At 44.3% G+C, this 24411-nt stretch overlaps 1 protein-coding gene across 1 annotated transcript in view; it reads left to right on the top strand.

Annotated features, from left to right (window-relative positions):
• The window catches only part of LOC110525177 (extracellular matrix protein FRAS1), a 312474-nt gene that overhangs the window by 276959 nt on the left and 11104 nt on the right, over positions 1–24411 (top strand). Inside the window, exons 69-74 of the mRNA XM_036979249.1 lie at positions 1611–1770; positions 3948–4064; positions 6750–6916; positions 10309–10514; positions 12472–12618; positions 13250–14935. Coding sequence (XP_036835144.1) covers positions 1611–1770; positions 3948–4064; positions 6750–6916; positions 10309–10514; positions 12472–12618; positions 13250–13930 — 1478 coding nt within the window. The 3' untranslated portion in view covers positions 13931–14935. The remainder of the gene's footprint in view (positions 1–1610; positions 1771–3947; positions 4065–6749; positions 6917–10308; positions 10515–12471; positions 12619–13249; positions 14936–24411) is intronic.

Here is a 24411-nt window from a genome sequence, read left to right as displayed (position 1 = left end):
CCTCTCAAGCTCTGTCAGGTTGGATGGGGAGTGTTGCTGCACAGCTATTTTCAGGTCTCTCAAGAGATGTTTGATGGGGTTCAAGTCGGGGCTCTGGCTGGGGGACTGAAGAACATTCAGAGACTTGTCCTGAAGCCACTCCTGCGTTGTCTTGGCTGTGTGCTTAGGGTCGTTGTCCTGTTGGAAGGTGAACCTTCGCCCCAGTCTGAGGTCCTGAGCGCTCTGGCCAGGTTTACATCAAGGATCTCTCTCTACTTTGCTCCATTCATCTCTTCCTCGATCCTGACTAGACTCTCAGTCTCTTCCACTGAAAAACATCCCCACAGCATGATGCTGCCACCACCATGCTTCACCGTAGGGATGGTGCCAGGTTTCCTACAGACGTGACGCTTGGCATTCAGACCCGCAGAGAATCTTGTTTCTGATGGTCTGAGAGTCCTTTAAGTGCCTTTTGGCAAACTCCAAGTCGGCTGTCATGTGCCTTTTACTGAGGAGTGGCTTCCATCCATCTGGCCACTAACATAAAGGCCTGATTGGTGGAGTTCTGTAGAGATGGTTATACTTCTGCAAAGTTTCTCCCATCTCCACAGAGGAACTCTAGAGCTCTATCAGAGTGGCCATTGGGTTCTTGGTCACCTTCCTGACCATGGCCCTTCTCTTCCGATTGTTCAGTTTGGCCGGGCAGACAGCTCTAGGAAAAAGTTTAGTTGGTTCCAAAATTCTTCCATTTAAGAATGATGGAGGTCACTGTGTTCTTGGGGACTTTCAATGCTGCAGAATTGTTTGGGTACCCTTCCCCACATCTGTGCATCGACACAATCCTCTCGGAGCTCTACGGACAATTCCTTTGACCTCATGGCTTGGTTTTTGCTGTGACATGCACTGTCAACTGTGGGATCTTTTATAGACAGTTGTGTGCCTTTCCAAATCATGTCCAATCAATTGAATTTACCATAGATAGACTCCGATCAAGTTGTAGAAACATCTCAAGGATGATCAATGGAAACAGGATGCACCTGAGCTCCATTTCCAATCTCATAGCAAAGGGTCTGAATACTGATGTAAATAAGGTGTTTCTGTTTTCTGTTTTTAATAGTATCTGTAAAATGTCTTAATGTCTTATGTCTGTTTTCACTTTGTCATTATGGGGTATTGTGATGTCATTATGGGGTATTGTGATGTCATTATAGGGTATTGTGATGTCATTATGGGGTATTGTGATGTCATTATGGGGTAATGGGATGTCATTATGGGGTATTGTGTGTAGATTGCTGAGGATTTTTTTGGGGCTTAATCCATTTTAGAATAAGGCTGTAACGTAACAAAATGTGGAAAAAGTCAAGGGGTCTGAATACTTTCCGATGACACTGTATGTGTTTGTCTCTGCCTTGCCAGGACAGTTTGTACCAGAGCACCACAGTAATTAGTATCTTATTACTTTTGTAGCATATCATTTTAAAATGCATGTACCAGGTCAACAGTGGTCTCGACTCCATATTTTTGAAGGAGACCACTGTGTTGAGGTCTGATCCCGATTCCTGTGAGACCAGGTCAATAGTGGTCTGTAACACGATGACTAACCTGTAGTTTTCTCCCTCTTCCTCCTCCAGGCCAGTTTGTCCCAGAACACCACACCCTGCCTGGCCACAAGTCCCACCTGATGGTCCCGGACCACCTGGGGGGGATAGAGTTCGACATGCAGCTCGTCTGGAGCGCCCAGTCCTTTGATTCTCCCTACCAGCTCTGGAAGGCCACCTCCTCTTACAGCAGGTCAGTACACAGACATACTGTTATATACAGGTATAGATATAGATAAATACACTGCTCAAAAAAATAAAGGGAACACTAAAATAACACATCCTAGATCTGAATGAATGAAATATTCTTATTAAATACTATTTTCTTTACATAGTTGAATGTGCTGACAACAAAATCACACAAAAATTATCAATGGAAATCAAATTTATCAACCTACGGATGTCTGGATTTGGAGTCACACTCAAAATTAAAGTGGAAAACCACACTACAGGCTGATCCAACTTTGATGTAATGTCCTTAAAACAAGTCAAAATGAGGCTCAGTAGTGTGTGTGGCCTCCATGTGCCTGTATGACCTCCCTACAACGCCTGGGCATGCTCCTGATGAGGTGGCGGATGGTCTCCTGAGGGATCTCCTCCCAGACCTGGACTAAAGCATCCGCCAACTTCTGGACAGTCTGTGGTGCAACGTGGCGTTGGTGGATGGAGCGAGACATGATGTCCCAGATGTGCTCAATTGGATTCAGGTCTGGGGAACGGGCGGGCCAGTCCATAGCATCAATGCCTTCCTCTTGCAGGAACTGCTGAAACACTCCAGCCACATGAGGTCTAGCATTGTCTTGCATTAGGAGGAACCCAGGGCCAACCGCACCAGCATATGGTCTCACAAGGGGTCTGAGGATCTCATCTCGGTACCTAATGGCAGTCAGGCTACCTCCGGCGAGCACATGGAGGGCTGTGCGGCCCCCCAAAGAAATGCCACCCCACACCATGACTGACCCAGCGACAAACCGGTCATGCTGGAGGATGTTGCAGGCAGTAGAACGTTCTCCACTGCGTCTCCAGACTCTGTCACGTCTGTCACATGTGCTCAGTGTGAACCTGCTTTCATCTGTGAAGAGCACAGGGCGCCAGTGGCGAATTTGCCAATCTTGGTGTTCTCTGGGAAAATGCCAAACGTCCTGCACGGTGTTGAGCTGTAAGCACAACCCCCACCTCGGGCCCTCATACCACCCTCATGGAGTCTGTTTCTGACCGTTTGAGCAGACACATGCACATTTGTGTCCTGCTGGAGGTTATTTTGCAGGGCTCTGGCAGTGCTCCTGCTGCTCCTCCTTGCACAAAGGTGGAGGTAGCGGTCCTGCTGCTGGGTTGTTGCCCTCCTACGGCCTCCTCCACGTCTCCTGATGTACTGGCCTGTCTCCTGGTAGCGCCTCCATGAGGAGGCTATCTGGACACTACGCTGATAGACACAGCAAACCTTCTTGCCACAGCTCGCATTGATGTGCCATCCTGGATGAGCTGCACTACCTGAGCCACTTGTGTGGGTTGTAGACTCCGTCTCATGCTACCACTAGAGTGAAAGCACCGTCAGCATTCAAAAGTGACCAAAACATCAGCCAGGAAGCATAGGAACTGAGAAGTGGTCTGTGGTCACCACCTATAGAACCACTCCTTTATTGGGGGTGTCTTGCTAATTGCCTATAATTTCCACCTGTTGTCTATTCCATTTGCACAACAGCATGTGCAATTTATTGTCAATCAGTGTTGCTTTCTAAGTGGACAGTTTAATTTCACAGAAGTGTGATTGACTTGGAGTTACATTGTGTTGTTTAAGTGTTCCCTTTATTTTTTTGAGCAGTGAATATATTTGACTCCTTTGACTCTCCCTACCAGCTCTGGAGGGCCATTTGCTCTTACAGCTGGTCAGTAAGGGTTACTTGGTGGACAGACTTTTGTTCCAGCCCAACGCTAACTGCTTTCTCTACATTCTGGAGAATTAGTGTCAGAGGGTTTGAATGTAGATCTCCTGGTCATCACAAAAAAATGTGTTAGCCTGCTAAGTTAAGCTAAAGCCTAGGCATCAGCCTGTTCGCCTGCTAAGTTAAGCTAAAGCCTAGGTATCAGCCTGTTCGCCTGCTAATTTAAGCTAAAGCCTAGGTATCAGACTGTTCGCCTGCTAAGTTAAGCTAAAGCCTAGGTATCAGCCTGTTAGCCTGCTAATAAAAGCCTAGGTATCAGCCTGTTTGCCTGCTAATTTAAGCTAATGCCTAGGTATCAGCCTGTTCGCCTGCTAATTTAAGCTAAAGCCTAGGTATCAGGCTGGGGATCCAATGCAAGTCCTCATGTCTTATGAATTATCCATGTTTACAAGGGGCTTCCCAAAAGTGTTTCCCTCTTGTGTTCCAGGAAGGACTACTCTGGTGAGTACACCGTGTTTCTGATCCCCTGTACCGTGCAGCCCACCCAGTCCTGGACCGACCCTGGAGACAAGCCTCTGTCCTGCACAGCCCACACCCCAGAGAAGTATATCCCTCCACAGCCCCCATACACAACTTAGTGAGGGCCCCAGAGAAGTATGTCCCTCCACAGACACCATACACTTCTTAGTGAGGGCCCCAGAGCAGAATGTCACCCCCCAAAAAAAATATTATGGGAGGGGTTGAGGTTAGCTGAAGTATGGGACTGAAAAACAAAGAAAATATCACTAATGTAAACATATACTGTGTCCGTAAAACTACCGTTCAAAAGTTTGTGGACTTTGTGGAAATGTCCTGGTTTTTGAAAGAAAAGCACGAAAAAATTGGTCCATTTAAAATAACATAAAATTGATCAGAAAAACAGTGGAGACATTGTTAATGTTGTAAATGACTGTTGTAGCTGGAAACGGCTGAGTTTTAATGGAAGATCTACATAGGCGTACAGAGGCCCTTCATCAGCAACCATCACTCCTGTGTTCCAATGGCTTGTTGTGTTAGCTAATCCAAGTTTATAATTTTAAAAGGCTAATTGATCATTAGAAAAGCCTTTTGCAATTTTGTTAGCACAGCTGAAAACTGTTGCTCTGATGCCATTGGAACTCAGGAGTGTATCAGGTTTTAAGGTAAGACCCAGATGCAGACCGTGTTTAAGTAACAATCTTTATTACAGCAACAGTGGTAAAGGTGCAGGACGGTAGGCAGGCTCAGGGTCAGGACAGGCAGAGTGGTCAGGCGGGCAGGTACAGGGTCAGGACAGGCAGAGGTCGGTAATCCAGAGGTGGGGCAAAGGTACAGGACGGTAGGCAGGCTCAGGGTCAGGGGCAGGCAGAGTGGTCGGGCGGGCAGGTACAGGGTCAGGACAGGCAGGTCCAGGAGGATGAGAAAAGAGAGGCTAGGGAAAAAGCAGGAGCTGAGACACAAAAACGCTGGTTGACTTGACAAACAAGACGAACTGGCAACAGACAAACAGAGAGCACAGGTATAAATACCCAGGGGATAATGGGGAAGATGGGCGACACCTGGATGGAGGTGGAGACGAGCACAAAGACAAGTGAAACAGATCAGGGTGTGACAGAGTGACGGTTCCTGATAATGGGCCTCTGTACGCCTATGTAGATATTCCATAAAACATCTGCGGTTTCCAGCTACGCAATTTTTCTGATCAATTTGATGTTATTTTAATGGACAAAAAAATATGTATTTTCTTTCAAAAACAAGGACATTTCTAAGTGACCCCAAACTTTTGAACGGTAGAGTAAATTGCGGTGTTCCTCAAGGGTCCATCCTTGGACGTTTGTTATTTACTTATTGATGACCTTGCTTGCTCTCTGTCTGTAATAGGTTGAAACGAGAGTGTTTAAACCAGAATTCTAGGAATGGTTATGCTGCTCTACATATAGCAACCTGGTAACTGGAACCCCCAGGTTCCAGTTGCCTATAGCCTTCCAGCAGACCAGCCTGCCCTCCCTCCCCCTCCAGGTTCCAGTTACCTATAGCCTTCCAGCAGACCAGCCTGCCCTCCCTCCCCCTCCAGGTTCCAGTTACCTATAGCCTTCCAGCAGACCAGCCTGCCCTCCCTCCCTCCCCCCAGGTTCCAATTACCTATAGCCTTCCAGCAGACCAGCCTGCCCTCCCTCCCTCCCCCCAGGTTCCAATTACCTATAGCCTTCCAGCAGACCAACCTGCCCTCCCTCCCTCCCCCCCAGGTTCCAGTTACCTATAGCCTTCCAGCAGACCAACCTGCCCTCCCTCCCTCCCCCCCAGGTTCCAGTTACCTATAGCCTTCCAGCAGACCAGCCTGCCCTCCCTTCCTCCCCCCCAGGTTCCAATTACCTATAGCCTTCCAGCAGACCAACCTGCCCTCCCTCCCTCCCCCCCAGGTTCCAGTTACCTATAGCCTTCCAGCAGACCAACCTGTCCTCCCTCCCTCCTCCTCAGGTTCCAGTTACCTATAATCTTCCAGCAGACCAACCTACCCTCCCTCCCCCTCAGGTTCCAGTTACCTATAGCCTTCCAGCAGACCAACCTGTCCCCCCTCCCTCCCCCTCAGGTTCCTGTTACCTATAGCCTTCCAGCAGACCAACCTGTCCTCCCTCCCTCCCCCTCAGGTTCCAGTTACCTATAATCTTCCAGCAGACCAACCTACCGTCCCTCCCCCTCAGGTTCCAGTTACCTATAGCCTTCAGCAGACAGACCAACCTACCCTCCCTCCCCCTCCAGGTTCCAGTTACCCATAGCCTTCCAGCAGACCAACCTGTCCACCCTCCCCCTCCAGGTTCCAGTTACCTATAGCCTTCCAGCAGACCAACCTGTTCTCCCTCCCCCCCAGGTTCCAGTTACCTATAGCCTTCCAGCAGACCAACCTGCCCTCCCTCCCCCTCCAGGTTCCAGTTACCCATAGCCTTCCAGCAGACCAACGTGTCCTCCCTCCCTCCCCCCCAGGTTCCAATTACCTATAGCCTTCCAGCAGACCAACCTGTCCTCCCTCCCTCCCCCTCCAGGTTCCAGTTACCTATAGCCTTCCAGCAGACCAACCTGTCCTCCCTCCCTCCCCCCCAGGTTCCAATTACCTATAGCCTTCCAGCAGACCAACCTGTCCTCCCTCCCTCCCCCTCCAGGTTCCAGTTACCTATAGCCTTCCAGCAGACCAACCTGTCCTCCCTCCCTCCCCCCCAGGTTCCAGTTACCTATAGCCTTCCAGCAGACCAACCTGTCCTCCCTCCCCCTCCAGGTTCCAGTTACCTATAGCCTTCCAGCAGACCAACCGGCCCGTCCCAGTGGTATACTCCCTCAACACTGAGTTTCAGCTGTGCAACAATGAGAAGGTGTTCATGATGGACCCGGCCATCTCTGACATATCCATGGCTGAGATGGACTACAAGGGAGCATTCTCTATGGGTACAATGACTGTTCCACACATCACTGGGCAAACTCAAAGTTGGAACTTCATTGAAACATGAATGTCATAGAGGTATGATAGGTGCAGTGTAATGTGTTGTTTTACAGGGTCAGTCATAGTAGTATGATAGATGTTGTTTTACAGGGTCAGTCATAGTAGTATGATAGGTGTTGTTTTACACGGTCAGCCATAGTAGTATGATAGGTGTTGTTTTACAGGGTCAGTCATAGTAGTATGATAGGTGTTGTTTTACAGGGTCAGTCATAGTATTATGATAGATGTTGTTTTACAGGGTCAGTCATAGTAGTATGATAGGTGTTGTTTTACAGGGTCAGTCATAGTAGTATGATAGATGTTGTTTTACAGGGTCAGTCATAGTAGTATGATAGGTGTTGTTTTACAGGGTCAGTCATAGTATTATGATAGGTGTTGTTTTACAGGGTCAGCCATACTGTAGTGGTACTGCGCCCCTAGAGCAAGTTAGGGTTTTTAGTGTCTTGCTCAAGGGCTCATTGACAGCTTTTTCACCTTGTTTGCTCGGGTATTCTGACCTGTGACCTTTCGGTTACTGACCCAACATTTTAACCGCTAGACTATCTGCCTAATATTGAATATATATTGCAGTTTGGTTACTGGCCCAACACTATAACCTCTAAGCTTCCTGCTTAATATATCATATATATTGCAGTTTGGTTACTGGCCCAACACTATAACCGCTAAGCTTCCTGCTTAGTATGTCATATATATTGCAGTTTGGTTACTGGCCCAACACTATAACCGCTAAGCTTCCTGCTTAGTATGTCATATATATTGCAGTTTGGTTACTGACCCAACACTATAACCGCTAAGCTTCCTGCTTAGTATGTCATATATATTGCAGTTTGGTTACTGGCCCAACACTATAACCTCTAAGCTTCCTGCTTAGTATGTCATATATATTGCAGTTCAGTTACTGGCCCAACACTATAACCGCTAAGCTTCCTGCTTAGTATGTCATATATATTGCAGTTTGGTTACTGGCCCAACACTATAACCGCTAAGCTTCCTGCTTAGTATGTCATATATATTGCAGTTCAGTTACTGGCCCAACACTATGACCGCTAAGCTTCCTGCTTAGTATGTCATATATATTGCAGTTTGGTTACTGGCCCAACACTATAACCGCTAAGCTTCCTGCTTAATATATCATATATATTGCAGTGTGGTTACTGGCCCAACACTATAACCTCTAAGCTTCCTGCTTAATATATCATATATATTGCAGTTTGGTTACTGGCCCAACACTATAATCGCTAAGCTTCCTGCTTAATATATCATATATATTGCAGTTTGGTTACTGGCCCAACACTATAACCTCTAAGCTTCCTGCTTAATATATCATATATATTGCAGTTTGGTTACTGGCCCAACACTATAATCGCTAAGCTTCCTGCTTAATATATCATATATATTGCAGTTCAGTTACTGGCCCAACACTATAACCGCTAAGCTTCCTGCTAAGTATGTCATATATATTGCAGTTTGGTTACTGGCCCAACACTATAACCGCTAAGCTTCCTGCTTAGTATGTCATATATATTGCAGTTCAGTTACTGGCCCAACACTATAACCGCTAAGCTTCCTGCTTAGTATGTCATATATATTGCAGTTTGGTTACTGGCCCAACACTATAACCGCTAAGCTTCCTGCTTAATATATCATATATATTGCAGTTTGGTTACTGGCCCAACACTATAACCTCTAAGCTTCCTGCTTAATATATCATATATATTGCAGTTTGGTTACTGGCCCAACACTATAATCGCTAAGCTTCCTGCTTAATATATCATATATATTGCAGTTTGGTTACTGGCCCAACACTATAACCTCTAAGCTTCCTGCTTAATATATCATATATATTGCAGTTTGGTTACTGGCCCAACACTATAACCGCTAAGCTTCCTGCTTAATATGTCATATATATTGCAGTTTGGTTACTGGCCCAACACTATAACCTCTAAGCTTCCTGCTTAATATATCATATATATTGCAGTTTGGTTACTGACCCAACACTATAACCGCTAAGCTTCCTGCTTAGTATATCATATATATTGCAGTTTGGTTACTGGCCCAACACTATAACCGCTAAGCTTCCTGCTTAATATATCATATATATTGCAGTTTGGTTACTGACCCAACACTATAACCGCTAAGCTTCCTGCTTAATATATCATATATATTGCAGTTTGGTTACTGGCCCAACACTATAACCGCTAAGCTTCCTGCCTAATATATCATATATATTGCAGTTCAGTTACTGACCCAACACTATAACCGCTAAGCTTCCTGCTTAATATGTCATATATATTGCAGTTTGGTTACTGACCCAACACTATAACCGCTAAGCTTCCTGCTTAATATATCATATATATTGCAGTTTGGTTACTGACCCAACACTATAACCGCTAAGCTTCCTGCTTAATATGTCATATATATTGCAGTTTGGTTACTGGCCCAACACTATAACCTCTAAGCTTCCTGCTTAATATATCATATATATTGCAGTTTGGTTACTGACCCAACACTATAACCGCTAAGCTTCCTGCTTAGTATATCATATATATTGCAGTTTGGTTACTGGCCCAACACTATAACCTCTAAGCTTCCTGCTTAATATATCATATATATTGCAGTTTGGTTACTGGCCCAACACTATAACCGCTAAGCTTCCTGCTTAATATATCATATATATTGCAGTTTGGTTACTGGCCCCAACACTATAACCGCTAAGCTTTCTGCTTAATATATCATATATATTGCAGTTTGGTTACTGGCCCAACACTATAACCGCTAAGCTTCCTGCTTAATATATCATATATATTGCAGTTCAGTTACTGACCCAACACTATAACCGCTAAGCTTCCTGCTTAATATATCATATATATTGCAGTTTGGTTACTGACCCAACACTATAACCGCTAAGCTTCCTGCTTAATATATCATATATATTGCAGTTTGGTTACTGGCCCAACACTATAACCGCTAAGCTTCCTGCCTAATATATCATATATATTGCAGTTCAGTTACTGGCCCAACACTATAACCGCTAAGCTTCCTGCTTAGTATGTCATATATATTGCAGTTTGGTTACTGACCCAACACTATAACCGCTAAGCTTTCTGCTTAATATATCATATATATTGCAGTTTGGTTACTGACCCAACACTATAACCGCTAAGCTTCCTGCTTAATATATCATATATATTGCAGTAAATGTATTGTATGTATTGAATACATTTATTTGTATATATATTTAGCCTGTTGTATGTAATGCATTGTTGCCACTTTGTATTATATTATATAATAAACCTTATGTATCACCTAACCTAGCATGTCTCTGGTGCCCCTACAGGCCAGACGCTGTACGGCAGAGTGCTGTGGAACCCAGAGCAGAACCTGAACGCAGCCTACAAGCTGCAGCTGGAGAAGGTGTACCTGTGTACGGGACGTGATGGATACGTGCCTTTCTTCGACCCCACAGGGACTCTGTACAACGAGGGCCCTCAGTACGGCTGCATCCAGACCAACAAACACCTCAAACACAGGTTCCTGATTCTGGTACGGTTGGCTCCTGTTATTTAACTTCCATTGTCCTCTAATGTTGTTGTACTATTGTTCTGTGTTGTCGATTTTTTTGCATTAGTGAAATGCACTCTGATAATCTGTTCAGTGTGACTGCAATGAAGACAATATAACCTGGAGTGTCGCTGCTTGTCGATTCCGTACATCCCATTTAGCAGATGCTTTCATCCAAACCGACTTGTGTTAATGACTGCGTACATTGTTCGTACGTTGTCTCTCTGGAACTTGAACCCACGACCGAGGCGTTGCTAGGCAAGGCTTTTTATTTGTCTGTGGTATGTCACCCAATGTGACCGCCCACCCATGTGATCTGACAAACTGGTCTTTTCACCTTTTCTCAGTGTGTAGTCATAGTTTTAAATCTCAAAAGTAGTTTCAGTAAACTTGTAGTTTCCAGCAGTCATAACAGAACTCCCATTATTGTAAACATTAGCGTAAACAATCCAACACTACGATACCCGTGCCCCGACTCGCACAACAATACAATTCCTCCTATTTGAATAGCTCACAGTCTTTGAATATATTTCTTAAAGGCCACCGGGCGGACCCCTGGAAAATGTAGTCTCTTATGGCCAATCTTCCAATGATATGCCTACAAATACGTCACAATGCTGCAGACATCTTGAAGAAACCACAGAAAGCACATGGTCGTTCCTGCTGCATTCACAGCCATATGAGGAGACATTTGAAAACAGAGCTTCAGAGATTCTGCTCATTTCCTGTTAGACGTTTCATCTTGGTTTCGCCTGTAGAATGAGTTATGTGGCACTCACAGATAAAATCTTTGCAGTTTTGGAAACGTTAGACTGTGTTCTTTCAAAAGCTGTCAATTATATGCATAGTCGAGCATATTTTCGTGACAAAATATTGCGCTTAAAACGGGCACGTTTTTTTATCCAATAATGAAATAGCGCCCCTATAGGCTTAACAGGTTAACATGTATGCTAGTGTTTATACGGTATAGATGTAGATACTGTTAGCATGTATGTTAACATGTTTGGCAGTGTTTAAATGGTATTGATGTAGATACTGTTTAGGATGCATGTTAACATGTATGCTAGTGTTTATACGGTATAGATGTAGATACTGTTAGCATGTATGTTAACATGTATGCTAGTGTTTATACGGTATAGATGTAGATACTGTTAGCATGTATGTTAACATGTATGGCAGTGTTTATACGGTATAGATGTAGATACTGCTAGCATGTATGTTAACATGTATGCTAGTGTTTATACAGTATAGATGTAGATACTGTTAGCATGTATGCTAGTGTTTATACGGTATAGATGTAGATACTGTTAACATGTATGTTAACATGTATGCTAGTGTTCATACGGTATAGATGTAGATACTGTTAGCATGTATGTTAACATGTATGCTAGTGTTCATACGGTATAGATGTAGATACTGTTAGCATGTATGCTAGTGTTTATACGGTATAGATGTAGATACTGTTAGCATGTATGCTAGTGTTTATACGGTATAGATGTAGATACTGTTAGCATGTATATTAGCATGTATGGCAGTGTTTATATGGTATAGATGTAGATATTGTTAGCATGTATGCTAGTATTTATACGGTATAGATGTAGATACTGTTAGAATGTATGGCAGTGTTTATACGGTATAGATGTAGATAATGTTAGCATGTATGTTAACATGTATGGCAGTGTTTATACGGTATAGATGTAGATACTGTTAGCATGTATGTTAACATGTATGGCAGTGTTTAAACGGTATAGATGTAGACACTGTTAGCATGTATGCTAGTGTTTATGCGGTATAGATGTAGATACTGTTAGCATGTATGTTAACATGTATGCTAGTGTTTATATGGTATAGATGTAGATACTGTTAGCATGTATGCTAATGTTTGATATATATGGTGCAGATCGGTAATGACAGCGTTGTTGTAACGTTTCTTCTGCAGGATCGGAAGCGGCCTGAAGTCTGTGACAGGTTCTTCCATGATGTTCCCTTCGAGGCCAACTTTGCATCGGATATCACCGAACTACAGACCATGACAGCCATGCCTGGTGTTGATGGTTTTACCATGAAGGTTGATGCCCTGTACAAGGTCAGTGGAGACCAAGACTTATCCACTGAACCACTTATGAATGCATTATGTATGAGTTATAAATGTGTAATGTAGATACTCTTCAAAAAGGTATTCGTCAGATTTGAGGGCTAACTTTCATAGTGATAAAAAACATTATTTGATCTGATATGCGCCGGAACTTTGGCGACTACCAAGTATGTTTTAAACCTCACACTTTTGGGCATTATATGTCCATGTATAGATCATACATACATAATTTATTAGCAGAATTACTGTCTTATCTCAATTAGACACAAAATCCCTAGTTTGAAAGCGACTGCTTTTTCTGGAACTTGTTCTGCTCCATTCTCCCAACATTTTCCCTCCACTTGGGCCAGCCTCCTAGCAAACCTTGAGTTCTAGCCAATGAGCTTCAGAGCAAGCGAGAGAGAGCAATGAAGTGGTGTGGATATGTGACGTACCACTCGTTTTTTTGGGGGGAACCACTTTTTGGCTCGCCAGCACTACTTTCAGAAATACTTGTATGTGACGTAGTATACCATTTTCGGGGACCTCTTTTGGCTTGTGAGTGATACTTTCAGAACTACTGGCTAAAAAGTATACAAAAGTACTGGATAATCTCTTTAACTCTCTCTCTCTTGATTGACAGGTGGAGGCGGGACATCAGTGGTACCTGCAGGTGATCTATGTGATTGGTCCAGAGTCCATCTCCGGCACCAGGATCCAGCGTTATCTGACCCGTCAGCTTGCACACAGCAGCGACATGGTGCGGGCTCGCAGGGACCTGACCAATCAGCTGAGGCGAAGCATCGCCTACAGCCGCGCTCGCCGGGACCTGGTGGACCAAAGCGGGCATCTCACCCTCGACGAGTCTCTGATCTATGATAACGAGGGCGACCAAACGAAGAATGGAACCAACATGAAGATTCTCCGACTCGTGGTCCCCGTTGCCTCCACTTTTATCCCCCAGATGGGAGGATCTACGGGCCGGGGCGTGGCTGCGCTGACCCTGCTGGTCCTCGTCCTGCTGGGTTCCTTTTTACTCTTCAGGAAGTGCCGACGGTCGGCTGGAAAGAAGCCGTCCAAGATGGCGGAGGAGTACCCTCTGAACACCAAGGTAGAGGTCTATCTAGAGAAGACCCTGGAGAAGAACTTCAGCTCTAAACACTGCACAGTCAGGAACATCAACCTCAACATCAACCGGAATCACGACAACGTCAACTCTAAGGTCAACGGAGGGGCAAAGGTCAACGGAGCGGCGAAGGTCAAGCAGGTCAACCTGGAGGTCAAGCTCCACAACAACCTCGACCACGACGGCACTGAGGTCTGAGGATCTCCCGCCTCCCTCCGGTGTTTCCCCTAGCTAGATTATTTTTCTAGACAGGGCGACAAAGGCCCCCTTAAAAGTAAGACCCTGGTCCTCCTCCTCAACGTGTCAGTTCATACCAGTAGAAGTAGCAGTTCTACACTCCACCTACTCATAGGGGAAACATTGTGAAAAATATCCTGAAATTAAGGAGTATTTAATGACAAATCTAAAATAAATCTGGTTTGGAGTTCTGGAATAATATATTGTTCGCTAATGTATTTTAATACGACCTTGACGTGAGATAAAAAAAAAAAATTGAAACACGTTTTTGACGGCCAGCTATGCAGCATTTATTCAAATCATTTCACACCTGGGCTACCTCAGGAATAGAGGAATGAGTGAACTATCGCATAAGACAGGATTAAGTTTTTCCTCATTTAAAAAAAAAAAATGAATCGTCATCGTTGAACGACGACCAGAGACTTTGGGATCAGTCAGGTGAAATCTGCTGCCTTGTTTTTCAACAACAACGGCAAAATGATCAATGTACGCTAGGTAGCTAACATCGCCAAACTGATCACTGTACGCTAGGTAGCTAGCATCGACAAAATGATCAATGTACGCTAGGTAGCTAACATCGCCAAACTGATCAATGTACGCTAGGTAGCTAACATCGCCAACATGATCAATGTACGCTAGGTAGCTAACATCGCCAAAATGATCAATGTACGCTAGGTAGCTAACATCGCCAACATGATCAATGTACCCTAGGTAGCTAACATCGCCAAAATGATCAATTTACGCTAGGTAGCTAACATCGCCAAAATGATCAATGTACCCTAGGTAGCTAACATCGCCAAAATGATCAATGTACGCTAGGTAGCTAACATCGCCAAAATGATCAATGTGCGCTGCTAGGTAGCTAACATCGCCAAACTGATCACTGTACGCTAGGTAGCTAACATCGCCAAAATGATCAATGTGCGCTAGGTAGCTAACATCGGCAAAATGATCAATGTACGCTAGGTAGCTCAGGGACTTTTTCTGCAGATTGTCTTGAATAGTTTAAATAGTTCAGATATATCTCTGCTTCATAATTGCATTTCCACAACTGCTATGAAAGTGTTGAACACACTAATGCCCCCAATCCGAACTCCACTTTCATTCATCATGCTGTCAATTCATAGAAAGATTGTTAGGATTCAGGCCTACGGTGAGTTATGATCCGTTGTCCACAACTGAACTAGTAGTGTGTTTATTATATACACTGAGTGTAGAGAACATTAGGGAACACCTTCCTAATGAGTGTCACCCCCTTTTGCCCTCAGAACAGCCTCAATATGTTGGGTTTCAAAAGCAGTGATGCTGGACCACAGGGATGCTGGACCACAGGGATGCTGGACCACAGGGATGCTGGACCACAGGGATGCTGGACCCTGGATGTCCTTTGAGTGGTGGACCCAAAGGGTGGTGGACCATTCTTGATACACACGGGAAACTGTTGAGCGTCTAAAACCCAGCAGCGTTCTAGTTCTTGACACACTCAAACAGGTGTGGCCTGGCACCTATTACCATCCCCCGTTCAAAGGCACTTAAATCTTTTGTCTTGCCCATTCACCCTCTGAATGGCACACATGTCTCAAATGTCTGGAGGCTTAAAAATCCTTCTTTAACCCGTCTCCTTCCCTTCATCTACACTGATTGAAGTGGATATAACATCAGTGACATCAATAGGGGATCATAGCTTTCACCTGGATTCACCTGGTCAGTCTATATCATGGAAAGAGCAGGTGTTCCTAATGTTTTGTGTGCACCGTGTATATTCAAGTGCAATTACTACTACATGAACACTCTCTCTCTCTCTCTCTCTCTCTCTCTCTCAATTCAATTCAATTCAAGGGGCTTTATTGGCATGGGAAACATGTCCGTCTCTCTCTCTCTCTGTCTCTCTCTCTTTCTGTCTCTCTCTCTTTCTCTCTCTCTGCAAGCAGGAAGAGGAAGCTACTTTAGATTAGTTAGATGTACTGGTTAGTTTCAGATGTCTCTTACCTGATCCTGTGTTTGTTGATGTGGTCCATGGTTACAGAGGACTTCTCTCTCAGCAGTCCGTCACTCTGTCTCTCTGTCTCTCTCTCTCTCGCGCTCTCTCTCTGTGTCTCTCTCTGTCTCTGTCCCTCTGTCTCTCTGTCTCTCTCTGTGTCTCTCTCTCTGTCTCTGTCCCTCTCTCTCTCTCTGTGTCTCTCTCTCTGTCTCTGTCTGTCCCTCTCTCTCTCTCTCTCTCTCTCTCTCTCTCTCTCTCTCTCTCTCTCTGTGTCTCTCTCTCTGTCTCTGTCTCTTTGGCTCTGTCTCTCTCTGTGTCTCTCTCTCTGTCTCTCTGTCTCTCTCTTTCTCTCTCTCTCTCTCTCTCTCTCTCTCTCTCTCTCTCTCTCTGTCATAGAACGGTATGCCTATCAAAAAAAACATTTGGAAGTTGGGGAGATGACATTACGTTTTTGGTGCTATCAGTTGTGGAAATTATTCCAATGCTATTAATATGATGCCTGTATTTGGTGCCTTTTTAGTGATTAAAAACATTGAAACAGTTGATTGATTTCCGGTGTTCTCTGTAGTTTTGTGAGAATTCCAGTGTAGGATAAACCAGTAGTTAGACCAGTAGCTAGACCAGTAGTTAAATCAGTAGTAGGACCAGTAGTTAGAGCAGTAGTTAGAGCAGTAGTCAGACCAGTAGTTAGACCAGGAGCTAGGCCAGTAGTTAGACCAGTAGTTAGACCAGTAGCTAGACCAGTAGTTAGACCAGTAGCTAGACCAGTAGCTAGACCAGTAGCTAGACCAGTAGCTAGACCAGTGGTTAGAACAGTAGTTAGAACAGTAGCTAGACCAGTATATTGACCAGTAGCTTGACCAGTAGTTAGACCAGTAGCTAGACCAGTAGCTAGACCAGTAGCTAAACCAGTAGTTAGACTAGTAGTCAGACCAGTATTTAGACTAGTAGTTAGACCAGTAGTTAGACTAGTAGTTAGACCAGTAGCTAGACTAGTGGTTAGACCAGTAGTTAGACCAGTAGCTAGACCAGTAGTTAGCCTCAAACGGATCTTCCCCCCTACACCTCAAACGTACCTTCTCCCCTACACCTCAAACATAACTTCTCCCCTACACCTCAAACATAACTTCCCCCCTACACCTCAAACATAACTTCCCCCCTACACCTCGAACATAACCCCCCCCCCCTACACCTCAAACATAACTTCCCCCCCACACCTCAAACGTAACTTCCCCCCTACACCTCAAACATAACTTCTCCCCTACACCTCAAACATAACTTCCCCCCCTACACCTCAAACGTACCTTCTCCCCTACACCTCAAACATAACTTCTCCCCTACACCTCAAACATAACTTCCCCCCTACACCTCAAACATAACTTCCCCCCTAAACCTCAAACATAACTTCCCCCCTACACCTCAAACATAACTTCCCCCCTACACATCAAACATAACTTCCCCCCTACACCTCAAACATAACCCCCCCCCCCACACCTCAAACATAACTTCCCCCCCTACACCTCAAACGTAACTTCCCCCCTACACCTCAAACATAACTTCTCCCCTACACCTCAAACATAACTTCCCCCCCTACACCTCAAACATAACTTCTCCCCTACACCTCAAACATAACTTCTCCCCTACACCTCAAACATAACTTCCCCCCCCTACACCTCAAACATAACTTCCCCCCCCTACACCTCAAACATAACTTCCCCCCTACACCTCAAACATACCTTCCCCCCCTACACCTCAAACATAACTCCCCCCCTACACCTCAAACATAACTTCCCCCCTACACCTCAAACGTAACTTCCCCCCTACACCTCAAACATAACTTCTCCCCTACACCTCAAACATAACTTCCCCCCCTACACCTCAAACATAACTTCTCCCCTACACCTCAAACATAACTTCTCCCCTACACCTCAAACATAACTTCCCCCCCCTACACCTCAAACATAACTTCCCCCCCCTACACCTCAAACATAACTTCCCCCCTACACCTCAAACATACCTTCCCCCCCTACACCTCAAACATAACTCCCCCCCTACACCTCAAACATAACTTCCCCCCTACACCTCAAACATAACTTCACCCTACACCTCAAACATAACTTCCCCCCCTACACCTCAAACATAACTTCCCCCCTACACCTCAAACAGACCTCCCCACCCTACACCTCAAACATAACTTCCCCCCTACACCTCAAACGTAAACCTCCCCCCTACACCTCAAACATAACTTCCCCCCCTACACCTCAAACATAACTTCCCCCCTACACCTCAAACATAACTTCCCCCCTACACCTCAAACATAACTTCCCCCCCCTACACCTCAAACATAACTTCCCCCCTACACCTCAAACATACCTTCCCCCCCTACACCTCAAACATAACTCCCCCCCTACACCTCAAACATAACTTCCCCCCTACACCTCAAACATAACTTCACCCTACACCTCAAACATAACTTCCCCCCCTACACCTCAAACATAACTTCCCCCCTACACCTCAAACAGACCTCCCCACCCTACACCTCAAACATAACTTCCCCCCTACACCTCAAACGTAAACCTCCCCCCTACACCTCAAACATAACTTCCCCCCCTACACCTCAAACATAACTTCCCCCCTACACCTCAAACATAACTTCCCCCCTACACCTCAAACATAACTTCCCCCCTACACCTCAAACGTAAACCTCCCCCCTACACCTCAAACATAACTTCCCCCCCTACACCTCAAACATAACTTCTCCCCTACACCTCAAACATAACTTTCCCCCCCTACACCTCAAACATAACTTCCCCCCCTACACCTCAAACATAACTTTCCCCCCCTACACCTCAAACATAACTCCCCCCCTACACCTCAAACATAACTTTCCCCCCCTACACCTCAAACATAACTTTCCCCCCCTACACCTCAAACATAACTTTCCCCCCCTACACCTCAAACATAACTTTCCCCCCCTACACCTCAAACATAACTTTCCCCCTACACCTCAAACATAACTTTCCCCCTACACCTCAAACATAACTTCCCCCCTACACCTCAAACATAACTTTCCCCCCCTACACCTCAAACATAACTTTCCCCCCCTACACCTCAAACATAACTTTCCCCCTACACCTCAAACATAACCTCCCCCCTACACCTCAAACATAACTTCCCCCCCTACACCTCAAACATAACTTCCCCCCCTACACCTCAAACATAACTTCCCCCCCTACACCTCAAACATAACTTCCCCCCCTACACCTCAAACATAACTTTCCCCCCCTACACCTCAAACATAACTCCCCCCCTACACCTCAAACATAACTTTCCCCCCCTACACCTCAAACATAACTTTCCCCCCCTACACCTCAAACATAACTTTCCCCCCCTACACCTCAAACATAACTTTCCCCCCCTACACCTCAAACATAACTTTCCCCCCCTACACCTCAAACATAACTTCCCCCCTACACCTCAAACATAACTTCCCCCCCTACACCTCAAACATAACTTCCCCCCCTACACCTCAAACATAACTTCCCCCCCCTACACCTCAAACATAACTTCCCCCCTACACCTATGACGTAAACCTCAAACACCTCAAACAAAATAAATAAGTGTTATAAACAAGCAATATATAAAATATAGTTTTGTGTTGTGAATAGGGCGTAGGCGAATGTTGTGCATTAACATGGGTTAGGAAAGTTATTTTCCGAGCTGTAATGTAATGTAATGTAAATGTGATTTGATGAATCTTGCTTAAGAGACACAACCGCTGAGATCGACTTGACCGCTGAGATCGACTTGACCGCTGAGATCAACTTGACCGCTGAGATCAACTTGACCGCTGAGATCAACTTGACCCGCTGAGATCAACTTGACCGCTGAGATCAACTTGACCCGCTGAGATCAACTTGACCCGCTGAGATCAACTTGACACGCTGAGATCAACTTGACCCGCTGAGATCAACTTGACCCGCTGAGATCAACTTGACTAGAGTTTCTGATCTCCAATCCCTTAGTCGATCTCATTCACTGGATGCTTCAGGCTCCTGTTCTCTTATCACTTTGTAAAATCCTGTGGAGTCAAGAAGTTGTTAATGTTGTTTTTGATCTCCCCAGACACGGGACCAGCACCAGTCCACATCACTGTTGAAATGGCAACTTTATGGGTAAGAGATTACTAGTGGTGTATCATGATGTGTGCATTGATAACACAATATCTTCTAAATATAAATACACTCATAACAATCCTATTAATTAAGATATCGCTGTAAAAAAATATATACATAAAGCAAACATCATGTTGTATATCTACAGTGTACAAATAGATAGTTGAGAGGTGGGCCACCTCAGTGTTAATGGGCCCACTACTGTACCATGGGATCGGTACATCAAAAAATCTCTTCTCCACTATTTTGCAATCTGTATGGCTCAGTTGTCACCATCCTGGTCCTCAAATGGAAACTGGTATTCTTTCCTATTTACGCTATTTTTATTCCTCTGCCAGTTGTGATCCTTTATATGGGGCAGACAGACCAGTTCCCTACCTCCTCCCGCTGTCCCCCTCCTCCAGTTTTGATCCTTTATATTGGGCAGACAGACCAGTTCCCTACCTCCTCCCGCTGCCACCTTTGTTGTAAAATAAATAAATGCATTTCTGAATACCATATTGTAGAAAACACAAGACTGTTTCCAACATGTTCTGGAATGTGTCCTTTAAAGGCACCAGAGATCATGGGCATTTGAAGGGTTCAATCTGCGATTTCTACAACAAGTTTTTAGACAATTTAATTGCATACCCATTGATTCCTGAAGAATAAAACTTAGAAATGTTTCATGAGCTTAGTTCAACCGTTGTACCCAATCAGAATCCTAAAATATAAACGTGCTTTTCTCCACTGTTTGTGAAACAGTGGGGGGGTTGGCCACTTTCTTTTGTTTGAACTGCAGACTGCCCCTTTAAAGCAGACTGCTCCATTTACACTCAACATGCAATTTCAAGATTCCCCACTAGAGGTCCTAATTCACTCAGGAGAGGCCTCCTCATAAGGGCCCTGCTGCAACTGTCAACTGTAACCAGGCCAGTAAGAGAACTAAGAATCAGCAAACTTGATGTAAGGATCCATGGGAATATCATGAAACATATACAGTGCCTTCAGAAAGTATTCACTCCTATTGAGTTGTTCCACGTTTTTTTGTGTTACAAAGTCGGATTAAAATGGATTTTATTGTCTTTTGTCAACGATCTACACAAAATACAACATAAATGTTCAAGCTCTGTCAAGTTGGCTGTTGATCATTGCTAGCCAGACATTCTCAAGTCCTGCCATAGATTTTAAAGTTGATTTTTAAGGAAAAACTGTTACTAGGCCACTCAGGAACATCAGTGTCGTCTTGGTAAGTAACTCCAGTGTATATTTGGCCTTGTGTTTTAGGTTATTGTCCTGCTGAAAAGTGGATTTGTCTCCAAGTGGCTGGTGGAAAGCAGACTGAACCAAGTTTTCTTCTAGAATTTTGCCTGTGCTTAGCTTGCTTCCTTTAATTTTTATCCTAAAAAAAATCCAAGTCCTTAACGATGACAAGCATACCAATAACATGATGCAGCCACCACCATGCCTAAAAATATGAAGAGTGGTACTCAGTGATGTGTTGTGTTGGATTTGCCCCAAACATAACGCTTTGGATTCAGGACAAAAAGGGAATTACTTTGTCATATGTTTTTGCAGTGTTACTTTAGTGCGTTATTGCACATTTCTGTACAGGCTTCCTTCTTTTTACTCTCTCATTTAGGTTAGTATTGTGGAGTAACTGCAATGTTGTAGATCCGTCCTCAGTTTTCTCCTATCACAGCTATTAAACTCTGTAACTGTTTTCAAATCACCATTTGCCCCATGGTGAAATCCCTGAGCAGTTTCCTTCCTCTCCGGCAACTGAGTTAAGAAGGACGCCTGTATCTTTGTAGTGACTGGGTGTATTGATACACCATCCAAAGTGTAATGAATAACTTCACCGTGCTCAAAGGAATAGTCAATGTCTGCTTTTTATTTTTTATTTTTACTCATCTAGCAATAGGTGTCCTTCTCTGTGAGACTCACAAAAAGAAAAACGCATATAAAACAATTATGAAAAATACTACTAACCTGCTTTTAGGAATACGACAATCAATTCACAACTAGTGGAAATTAGTATCTTGGCCATTGCCTTATTTAACTGAAACAAGTTCAACATATGCGTAAACTACATTTTGCACTTCTAACGTCTTACCAATTACAGAATCGATGCTCATTATGATGTCATCTACCTCATACTATGCAGATGAGTCACAGTGGCTGGTCTGCACAGGGAATTGTTTGAGCGGGAGAGTTGTGTTGAGTAGAATTGTTGTTTAAAACAGAACAGCTTGTTGGTTTGGCACACAGTAGCAGCTCCAGTGAGTCTTGCTGAATATAATTGTGTGCATCTGGTTAACTACTGATAAAGTCTTCCCATTGGTGCATCAGTTCCCAGCATTTTCTTCTTTTAAAAGGAACTTAAAACGGCTCAAATCAATGTGTCTCGTAAATACATGCAAATGTGACATAAATCATCTTATTTAGTCTCGATTTTGTTATTGTTGTGAATGTTGGCGCGTGTATGTGTGTGTGTGTGTGTGCGTGCGTGCGTGCGTGTGCGTGCGTGTGTGTGTATGTGGCGTTATGTTGTTAAACATAATTACAATTCTCTTTTGAACGGGGAAGCAGGTAATTAAACATGTTAGACTGGATTAACACTTCTTCAGATAGCTGGGAGAGAGAACAACACTGCTTCAGATAGCTGGGAGAGAGGACAACACTGCTTCAGATAGCTGGGAGAGAGGACAACACTGCTTCAGATAGCTGGGAGAGAGGACAACACTGCTTCAGATAGCTGGGAGAGAGGACAACACTGCTTCAGATAGCTGGGAGAGAGGACAACACTGCTTCAGATAGCTGGGAGAGAGGACAACACTGCTTCAGATAGCTGGGAGAGAGGACAACACTTCTTCAGATAGCTGGGAGAGAGGACAACACTGCTTTAGATAGCTGGGAGAGAGGACAACACTGCTTCACTGATTGAGATAGCTGGGAGAGAGGACAACACTTCTTCAGATAGCTGGGAGAGAGGACAACACTGCTTCAGATAGCTGGGAGAGAGGACAACACTGCTTCAGATAGCTGGGAGAGAGGACAACACTGCTTTAGATAGCTGGGAGAGAGGACAACACTGCTTCACTGATTGAGATAGCTGGGAGAGAGGACAACACTGCTTCAGATAGCTGGGAGAGAGGACAACACTTCTTCACTGATTGAGATAGCTGGTAGAGAGGACAACACTGCTTCACTGATTGAGATAGCTGGGAGAGAGGACAACACTGCTTCAGATAGCTGGGAGAGAGGACAACACTGCTTCAGATAGCTGGGAGAGAGAACAACACTGCTTCAGATAGCTGGGAGAGAGGACAACACTGCTTCACTGATTGAGATAGCTGGGAGAGAGGACAGACATATTGGGGGATTCTTAGAAGAAGATCCTTGGTGATTTGTATTTATTACGGATTCCCATTAGCTGCTGCCTCGGCTACTCTCTTCCTGGTTTCCAAACACATTAAGGCACATTACATGGTACTCATCTCTTAAAGAGAAGTTTTGGAAAGAGTATAGAGATGGATATATATGGATATGGATATATATATATACAGTATATATAAACTGTATGTGCTGGCGGGGTGCTTATGAATGTGAAGAATTTACATTGAGGAAAGGAGACATTCACAATGTCATTTATAGTCAATATTCTGTGTCCTGTATTGTCAATACTTTGTGTAATTTATAGTCAATATTCTGTGTCCTGTATTGTCAATACTGTGTGTAATTTATAGTCAATATTCTGTGTCCTGTATTGTCAATACTGTGTGTAATTTATAGTCGATATTCTGTGTCCTGTATTGTCAATACTCTGTGTAATTTATAGTCAATATGCTGTGTATTTTACAGTCAATACTCTAGTGTGTATTAGAGACTTGACAACTGTTTCAGTACACATTTCCCAGGCTGTAATCTACTAGGTTAGTAGTAAGTAGGGAGAGGCAAGCTAAGCTTTCCTGCTGAACGTGTTCCATGTATAGATATCACGCTAACGCAGATGAGTTCAATCAACAGTTTCACACATAATGTGGTTGCGTGAGTGTGTGTGTGTGTGTGTGTGAGTGTGTGTGAGTGTGTGTGAGTGAGTGTGTGTGTGAGTGTGTGTGAGTGTGTGTGTGTGTGTGTGCGTGTGCGTGTGAGTGTGTCCATTGTCGTTTTCACATTTTCAAAGTATGTCATTTCTTTATGTTCTTTTAACCCCTCCTCCGAGAAAAACACACCCTCACTTGGACTTGTGATTCCAACCTGCAAAACCCAGTTTTGAAACATGGGGTTGGATACTAAACGCACGT

Source organism: Oncorhynchus mykiss, chromosome 6 (genome assembly GCF_013265735.2).
Source record: "Oncorhynchus mykiss isolate Arlee chromosome 6, USDA_OmykA_1.1, whole genome shotgun sequence".
NCBI classification, from domain to species: domain Eukaryota; kingdom Metazoa; phylum Chordata; class Actinopteri; order Salmoniformes; family Salmonidae; genus Oncorhynchus; species Oncorhynchus mykiss.
Note: the sequence above shows the minus strand (reverse complement) of the source record. Positions and strands in the feature narration are given on the sequence as shown.